The sequence below is a fragment of the Schistocerca serialis genome, chromosome 5 (assembly GCF_023864345.2).
Source record: "Schistocerca serialis cubense isolate TAMUIC-IGC-003099 chromosome 5, iqSchSeri2.2, whole genome shotgun sequence".
Lineage (NCBI taxonomy): Eukaryota > Metazoa > Arthropoda > Insecta > Orthoptera > Acrididae > Schistocerca > Schistocerca serialis.
Window position 1 is genome coordinate 291,061,231 of NC_064642.1, and position 10,054 is coordinate 291,071,284.

Consider the following 10,054-nt stretch of genomic DNA (forward strand, 5'->3'; position numbering starts at 1 on the left):
GGGAGCAAAAGGCTATTTACAATTTGTACAGAAACCAGATGGCAATTATAAGAGTCAAGGGGCGTGAAAGGGACACAGTGGTTGAGAAGGGAGTGAGACAGGGTTGTAGCCTATCTCCAGCTTTATTCAATCTGTATATTGAGCAAGCAGTAAAGAAAACAAAAGAAAAATATGGAATGTGAATTAAAGTCCAAGGAGAAGAAATAAAAACTTTGAGGTTTGCCGATGACATTGTAATTCTGTCAGAGGCAGCAACCGACTTGGAAGAGCAGTTGAATGGAATGGACAGTGTCTTGAAAGAAAGATACAAGATGAACATCGACAAAAGCAAAATGAGGATAATAGAAAGTAGTCAAATTAAATCAGGTTACGCTGAGGGAATTAGATTAGGAAATGAGACACTTGAAATAGTAGAGGAGTTTTGCTATTTGGGCTACAAAATAACTGATGATGGTCGAAGTAGAGAGGATATAAAATGTAGACTGGCAATGGCAAGGAAAGCGTTCCTGAAGAAGAGAAATTTGTAACACTGAATGTAAATTTAAGTGTGAGGAAGTCTTTTCTGAAAGTATATGGAGTGTAGCCATGTATGGAAGTGAAACATGGGCAATAAACAGTTTAGACAAGAAGTGAATACAAGCTTTTGAAATTCAGTCTACAAAAGAATGTTGAAGATTACATGGGTATATCATGTAAGTAATGAGGAGGTACTAAATAGAATTGGGGAGAAGAGGAATTTGTTGCACAACTTGACTAGGAGAAGGGATCGGTTGGTAGGACACATTCTGAGACAACAAAGGATCACCAACTTATTACTGGAGGAAAACGTGAGGCATAAAAATCATAGTGGGAGACCATGAGAGGACTACAGTAAGCATATTCAGAAGAATGTAGGTTGCAATAGTTAATCAGAGACGAAGAGCCTTGTGCAGAATCATGGAGAGCTGCATCAAACCAGTCTTTGGACTGAAGACCACAGCAACAAAATCATATATAAACTTTAAATTTGTCAATAATAACTACAACGCTTATATAAATTGTTATTTCATAATCACTGGAAAAATATTATCTGAATAGATGAAACATTCAGTTTTCGGTTGTTTGTGATGAGTATCATAATACTGTAAATGCTACTGGTGCATGATGTATCACAATATTCATTTCACATAAGTTTTGATTGTGTAACAAGGTGTTACTGTAAACATACTTCTGTACAAGATGTGCGTGGTCTAACCCAAGGGTCTGAATACAAATTTACTGAAGATGAGTATGTTTGGAAAAACTGCTGACCTGCCAAATGATGATGATGATGATGATGATGTGTATTTGACTGGGAGGATGTAATGAGAAGATACCACCTATGATCACTGCAACATTACAGGGGACCATGTTCCATGTTGAATCAGTAGCTGTAGATTCCATATTCCACTGCCTGAACCTTACATCATTGTAACTTGGATGAGAATTGTTATCACATCAAACTGTCAGTGATTTTCATTTTTGAGCTCCTCAGTTCTCAAGCAGTGTTACAGGTACTCGTGTTGGTATCTCAGCAAGCAAATTCACCTGATCTGAAACTGATGGAACACATCTGGGACACTGTCAGGTGCCAGCAATCTGGCCACTAACCAGTCTACAATTTAAGGAAACTGCATGACCTACCGTATTTACTCGAATCTAAGCCGCACTCGAATCTAAGCCGCACCTGAAAAATGAGACTCGAAATAAAGGAAAAAAAAAATTCTCGAATCTAAGCCGCACCTGAAATCTGAGACTCGAAATTCAAGGTGAGAAAAAAGTTTTAGGCCGCACCTCCAAATCGAAACAAAGTTGGTACATTGTAATATGAGACACAATTTAGGTCGAATGAATGACGATGCAGCTACAGTAGTTTGGTTCGAGTCGTAAGCTTAGCAGTTAAGCTTTACCAGGTAGCCATTGCTATGCGTCAGGCACTCCATCCGTATTTATACGGGTACCCTTCCTTTTTCATCGTCTGGTTTGAATCGATTGCTTATTTTGCTTTGATCTGATAAGTGCCGTTTTCTTTGTTATAGGTGTTTACGTCACTCTAAGCTGAAAATGCATTACTGTACTGTGTCATGCATTGTTTGTCGCATTCTGATAGTTCGTGTTTACGGCCTGTCGCTGCTCGCGGCATGGCTTGCTTTTGTGCACGCTACCGCCACTTACAATAATAAAAAAGAGAGGAATTGTCTCATAACCAAAACAACGGCAAAAGACTGCTATTTGTTGTTACTTACACTGCTGCTTTCTTTGATAATGATCAACAAGAACCAAATAATAGACTGCATATGATAGAACATAGTTCTGAACTAGAGTTAGTCGAAAATTTTTGCGGCCGCTTCTTTAGTACATCAAATTCTGCACAGAAATTAGTCACCTTAGATTTAAAAATTTAGTCAGTTGCCGTACTTCATTTCTGACTGTGTCACTTTTAGGCATAAGAATAATACGAATATAAACATGAAACGATACATATATTCTTCCGCGTTTGCTGTTGTCTCACTCTAGTTTCGTAGTTTATTAGGCAGACAGGATTTAAATGAGATAGCAGCAAACACGAAAGAATACATGGCAAAATGTTTCTATTCGTATTATTCTTATAGTGAAGAGAATACTGCATGTGATTCACATTTCATCAGGTTCCTATTAGCAACCATCTCTTCTCACAGGAAGGAAAAATTCAGAACGTAGAGTTGGCCATATTGACAAACATCCCAAACAGTCTTGCCAGTCGGATTTTCGTATTACATTGAAATTCTGCTACATTCGAAGATGAACAATACGGAATTTGTATTTACTTCGTTGAATAATGTATGAAAATGCAGTGGTCGAAACTCGGGGCGGAGAAAAAAGCTCGTCTTCCACCTTTTTTTTTTTTTTTTTTTTTTACTGACGCAGAGGTTTTGGCGCCAGTATTTATCTTTGTGCCTACAAAGCATGCCTGTGTAGCGCTACATATATTCAACGGCAGAAGTTAGCTGTGGCGGCACCTACCAGCATTTTTCAGAACTTCCGCTTGCTTTGCACTCGATTCTAAGCCGCAGGCGGTTTTTTTGGATTACAAAAACCGGAAAAAAAGTGCGGCTTAGATTCGAGTAAATACGGTATGCATAGACTTCCCATGCCACACATATCCAAAATCTACCAAGGACTCATCAAATCGATGCTATGCAGAATCACTGCTGTGCTGTGTCCCAGAGATGGACTACTCAAGTGGTCATAATGTTTTGGCTCATCAGTGTATATGCTCAGGGTGTGCATAAAATGTATGACTGCATGAGTAGAGCATCTGACTTGAATGGAAGTGAGTCAATTATTACATCATTTGCAACAAGTTTTGTATTACCAGATTACTGCCATGAGATTAATCATGGCAAGCTGCATTATGAATCAGCTCTTATATTAGTTGTCTTTTCTGCTGTGCTTGCCATGGTATCACAGGACGAGTGCAAGAAATTTATCAAATTTACTTCAGAATATTATATATAAAAACAAAGATGAGGTGACTTATCGAACGAAAGCGCTGGCAGGTCGATAGACACACAAACAAACACAAACATACACACAAAATTCAAGCTTTCGCAACAAACTGTTGCCTCATCAGGAAAGAGGGAAGGAGAGGGGAAGACGAAAGGAAGTGGGTTTTAAGGGAGAGGGTAAGGAGTCATTCCAATCCCGGGAGCGGAAAGACTTACCTTAGGGGGAGAAAAGGACAGGTATACACTCGCACACACGCACATATCCATCCACACATACAGACACAAGCAGACATATTTAAAGACAAAGAGTTTGGGCAGAGATGTCAGTTGAGGCAGAAGTGTTGAGGCAAAGAAGTTGTTGAAAGACAGGTGAGGTATGAGTGGCGGCAACTTGAAGTAGCGGAGATTGAGGCCTGGCGGATGACGAGAAGAGAGGATATACTGAAGGGCAAGTTCCCATCTCCGGAGTTCAGATAGGTTGGTGTTGGTGGGAAGTATCCAGATAACCCGGACGGTGTAACACTGTGCCAAGATGTGCTGGCTGTGCACCAAGGCATGTTTAGCCGCAGGGTGATCCTCATTACCAACAAACGCTGTCTGCCTGTGTCCATTCATGCGAATGGACAGTTTGTTGCTGGTCATTCCCACATAGAATGCATCACAGTGTAGGCAGGTCAGTTGGCAAATCACGTGGGTGCTTTCACACGTGGCTCTGCCTTTGATCGTGTACACCTTCCGGGTTACAGGACTGGAGTAGGTGGTGGTGGGAGGGTGCATGGGACAGGTTTTGCATCGGGGGCGGTTACAAGGATAGGAGCCAGAGGGTAGGGAAGGTGGTTTGGGGATTTCATAGGGATGAACTAACAGGTTACGAAGGTTAGGTGGACGGCGGAAAGACACTCTTGGCGGAGTGGGGAGGATTTCATGAAGGATGGATCTCATTTCAGGGCAGGATTTGAGGAAGTCGTATCCCTGCTGGAGAGCCACATTCAGAGTCTGGTCCAGTCCGGGAAAGTATCCTGTCACAAGTGGGGCACTTTTGTGGTTCTTCTGTGGGGGATTCTGGGTTTGAGGGGATGAGGAAGTGGCTCTGGTTATTTGCTTCTGTACCAGGTCGGGAGGGTAGTTGCGGGATGCGAAAGCTGTTGTCAGGTTGTTGGTGGAATGGTTCAGGGATTCCGGACTGGAGCAGATTCGTTTGCCACGAAGACCTAGGCTGTAGGGAAGCGGCCGTTTGATGTGGAATGGGTGGCAGCTGTCATAATGGAGGTACTGTTGCTTGTTGGTGGGTTTGATGTGGACGGACGTGTGAAGTTGGCCATTGGATAGGTGGAGGTCAACGTCAAGGAAAGTGGCATGGGATTTGGAGTAGGACCAGGTGAATCTGATGGAACCAAAGAAGTTGAGGTTGGAGAGGAAATTCTGGAGTTCTTCTTCACTGTGAGTCCAGATCATGAAGATGTCATCAATAAATCTGTACCGAACTTTGGGTTGGCAGACTTGGGTAACCAAGAAGGCTTCCTCTAAGCGACTCATTATCAGAATGCGACAAACAATGCATGACACAGTACAGTAATGCATCTTCAGCTTAGAGTGACGTCAACACCTATAACAAAGAGAACGGCACATATCAGATCAAAGAAAAATAAGCAGTCAATTCAAACCAGATGGAGCGCCTGACACATAGCAATGGCTACCTGGTAAAGTTTAACTGCTAAGCTTATGACTCGAACCAAACTACTGTAGCTGTATTGTCATTCATTCGACCTAAATTGTGTCTCATACACTCCTGGAAATTGAAATAAGAACACCGTGAATTCATTGTCCCAGGAAGGGGAAACTTTATTGACACATTCCTGGGGTCAGATACATCACATGATCACACTGACAGAACCACAGGCACATAGACACAGGCAACAGAGCATGCACAATGTCGGCACTAGTACAGTGTATATCCACCTTTCGCAGCAATGCAGGCTGCTATTTTCCCATGGAGACGATCGTAGAGATGCTGGATGTAGTCCTGTGGAACGGCTTGCCATGCCATTTCCACCTGGCGCCTCAGTTGGACCAGCATTCGTGCTGGACGTGCAGACCGCGTGAGACGCCGCTTCATCCAGTCCCAAACATGCTCAATGGGGGACAGATCCGGAGATCTTGCTGGCCAGGGTAGTTGACTTACACCTTCTAGAGCACGTTGGGTGGCACGGGATACATGCGGACGTGCATTGTCCTGTTGGAACAGCAAGTTCCCTTGCCGGTCTAGGAATGGTAGAACAATGGGTTCGATGACGGTTTGGATGTACCGTGCACTATTCAGTGTCCCCTCGATGATCACCAGTGGTGTACGGCCAGTGTAGGAGATCGCTCCCCACACCATGATGCCGGGTGTTGGCCCAGTGTGCCTCGGTCGTATGCAGTCCTGATTGTGGCGCTCACCTGCACGGCGCCAAACACGCATACGACCATCATTGGCACCAAGGCAGAAGCGACTCTCATCGCTGAAGACGACACGTCTCCATTCGTCCCTCCATTCACGCCTGTCGCGACACCACTGGAGGCGGGCTGCACGATGTTGGGGCGTGAGCGGAAGACGGCCTAACGGTGTGCGGGACCGTAGCCCAGCTTCATGGAGACGGTTGCGAATGGTCCTCGCCGATACCCCAGGAGCAACAGTGTCCCTAATTTGCTGGAAAGTGGCGGTGCGGTCCCCTATGGCACTGCGTAGGATCCTACGGTCTTTGCGTGCATCCGTGCGTCGCTGCGGTCCGGTCCCAGGTCGACGGGCACGTGCACCTTCCGCCGACCACTGGCGACATCATCGATGTACTGTGGAGACCTCACGCCCCACGTGTTGAGCAATTCGGCGGTATGTCCACCCGGCCTCCCACATGCCCACTATACGCCCTCGCTCAAAGTCCGTCAACTGCACCTACGGTTCACGTCCACACTGTCGGGGCATGCTACCAGTGTTAAAGACTGCGATGGAGCTCCGTATGCCACGGCAAACTGGCTGACACTGACGGCGGCGGTGCACAAATGCTGCGCAGCTAGCGCCATTCGACGGCCAACACCGCGGTTCCTGGTGTGTCCGCTGTGCCGTGCGTGTGATCATTGCTTGTACAGCCCTCTCGCAGTGTCCGGAGCAAGTATGGTGGGTCTGACACACCGGTGTCAATGTGTTCTTTTTTCCATTTCCAGGAGTGTATTACAATGGACCAACTTTGTTTCGATTTGGAGGTGCGGCCGAAAACTTTTCTCTCCCCTTGAATTTCGAGTCTCAAATTTCAGGTGCGGCTTAGATTCGGGAAAATTTTTTTTACTTGATTTCGAGTCTCATTTTTGAGGTGCGGCTTAGATTCGAGTGCGGCTTAGATTCGAGTAAATACGGTAGTTGCTTTTGCATGTTCCTATAGGCAGTAATTAGAATTCTGGCCCCCTTAGGTAAGCACTGACCAACCATTATTTCTTGTAATTTTGTAGAATTGAAGATGTTGTTATAGTGAGTGACATGAATGTTGTTTGTGGTAAAATTAGATTGAGATCAAGATATCAAGATGTAAATTTGGAGGCTGGTTTGTGGAATTATCACCCATGAAGAAAATGTAACTGTAAAATTTCTTGAAGTGGTCCAAGGAATAAAACTGAGTTAGTGATAATTAATTAAAGATTGAAAATTGAGTTAAAGGTAGTACAGCTTGCATGGGATTAGAAGTAGGTAGTGACAATGTATTGATAATAACGAAGACATGAGTTTTTTTGTGATGAAAATTTACGAAATATTTTATGGGCAAAAGTTGAAAATATTCACCTATTAAATAGTGACTACCTAGAACTAAGTGACAAAAATGTAAAGGAAAAGCAGAAAAATCTCTCATACTTTGTGAGACTGTGCTGTATTGGGTGATGAACACAATTGTATGTAAATAAGTATCCCAGAACAAAACTTTGTAGTATGAAAAAGTGCATTTGATGTATCATATTGTCAACCCTGCATATTTAAATGAACCCAGATATTTCCCTATTAATCCACCATGCTGCGTTATAGCAGTGTTGCCATTCAGAGGACTAATATGGTGTCAAAACCCTGTTTACCTTTCAAACTTAGTTCAAATTACCTTTCTGAATGCTGTAGGGACAATGTCAACCTCAGATACAGCATCAGTCAAAAGCAGACCAGAAGTTTCTAAAATTTAATTTAAAATTTATTTTGGAATCCAAATTATACAAAATAGGATCTGAAGAAGCAACTTCCATATCTAACTGCTGTATGACACGAAAAAGCACTTAACAATTATCAGAACAGTATTCGGATGCACTTAACTACATACCAAACCTCATGAACAGGGGACAGACCACAAGAGGTCCTTTCAAAATCGTACTGCAACATTTTAGTGAGCCAAACAATGTGAATCATTTTAGGGTAGCTCAGTTGTAAACTCTTGGCTGTTTTTTCCATACACATAGCCCCAGAAATTGATAGCAAAACAACAGTATTGTGGTGAATACCATTAAGCCACTGTAATTCTTTGAGTTTATTCAAAACTTGAAGAACAGAGCTTAACAGTTTTCAACTATTGGGAAATTAATAGAATGGTGAATAACTTTCCACATCCTCTGTCATTGTACCAATAACAGCATTTCCAATTTTCCAGCCAGTTGAGTCACATGCCTTATGAATTTCCATCCAAAAATCTGCATCTTTTGCAAATTTTGTTTGAAATTTGTAATAGAGTTTTCAGTTGATTAATTGGATTGAACAATCATGAGTATTTAAACTGAAATACATTTAGTTTCGGTCCTCCAACTTACAAGGGCAGTATCACAGTGTGAATGGCTGAAACCAAATATTTTTTTTTAATATGAAAGTGTGTCTATTCCATCACCGATCAGTGTCGTTTACTTATAAAGCTTTACATTTATGTTCAGTCAGTGTGTGAAGGTTAATGAATGTGTAAGGACTACAGGAGCATAAGCTGCTGAGGAAACTAACATTTAAATACCAGAAGATTCACAAGAGTCATAAATGAGGTAAAAATCAAAACGTTTGCTTGAAACATTATAACTTAAGACATACAGCCTTTACAGGATCATGTTTTCCAAAATAGTAATTGCTGTGTTGTCATATACAGTACCATTATTTGTCATCAAAGTGCAAGTGTCAAGTTTCAGTGAAGTGATGTTAAACTGAAAGTGAAGAAGATATTTAATCTATAGTAACTACAATGGATAAAGTTACATGATGAAAGTATATATATAAGACAGAGGTGACGGCCTGCAGTCTTGATTTCTGTGCTATTTCTTTTAGAGTTTAAGATACTCATCTTTTTTACTAAAGGCACCTTTCTGCTTTGGCGCTACTACTTCATACTTATTCTCTCAGCCATTGATTGCTTGTAGTTGGACATTATGGACAAGTAAATGAATAAACCTGTTCTATTAATTCATGAAACTAGTACTCGGATTATGACTCTTCCTTCTTTCCTCTGACAACAGTTTTTATCTTCCTTTGGATTGCATAATATACTCTGTTGTATGATATTGTAAGCTTTCTGGACAGTTGAGTGTTTCCAAGGTTTCCAAGTGTGAGTATAGTCATGCCACCACCTGTATTCATGGTATAACTGGTCTGAATGGACCAGATGTTGTGAGTCCACAAATGTCAACCGTTGGAAATAAATATTTTACTGTAGTCAAGACGGTTTTTAACTCATTTTTAAAGTATTTTAACAAGACCACTGTTTTTCTGCATGAGGAATGTTCTCAAAAATTATCTTAAAAATGTACCCCTATCCTACATTTTGAAGTTGCTGTCTGACACATGAATCTCTGCTTCTTTGCAAGGAAAGCTATCAGCATTTAAACATTGCTTGCTTTAATTTTTTTTCATGCTAAACCTATGAATTAATAAAACATTTTATTTGCAGATTGCTGCTTTCGCAGACCAATATTTGGCAGAAGCAACAAAGATTTTCGAAGCCAAAGAATCTGAGCTCTTACGATAAGGAAGAACTAAGGTGTCTAGTGTGAATGTTTTAATTGTATAAATGTCTTTGAATGATATTAAAAATGTGACTAGAGACACTGATAAATGTGTAATTAGTATACATTTGGGTTTTTGTTGTGAAATAAACTTAAAAGAGATATGTGTGTATTAATTAATTGCTCCTAAGGTATCATACAACAGAATAAGTAATTAACTAAATGCTTATTTTGTAGAACAGAACATACTTTGAAATTTTATTCAGGACTGTGGCATTCTTTCTTATCCTATCCATGTGCGTTGTTGGAGGCATCTATTTGATGTCTTGAATGAGGAAAAATATCTAGAGATTAAGGCATGACTAAATCTTAGCTATTGTGCTGTGTGTAGAGACACCATTATTTGACTAATGTCTGTTGTGATTCTTCACTTTTGTAATGTGCAGCTGCACTGCATTAAAAAAATAGTTGTCAAATAAGAACAACAGGAGGGCATCAGCAAATCATTCTCAGTTTTAACTTCATCAGTGCCATCTGTGAAATATATATGCCTGTTATATATAATG

General features: G+C 41.3%; 1 protein-coding gene across 2 annotated transcripts in view; it reads left to right on the plus strand.

The window, feature by feature from the left end:
• Positions 1-9,650, plus strand: part of LOC126481336 (ribosome-recycling factor, mitochondrial) — a 64,472-nt gene extending 54,822 nt beyond the window's left edge. For both annotated transcript variants that reach the window (XM_050105022.1, XM_050105021.1), the window contains exon 6: positions 9,434-9,650. In XM_050105022.1, the coding sequence (XP_049960979.1) occupies positions 9,434-9,511 (78 nt within the window). In that variant the 3' untranslated portion in view covers positions 9,512-9,650. The remainder of the gene's footprint in view (positions 1-9,433) is intronic.
• Positions 9,651-10,054: the final 404 nt, after the last annotated feature.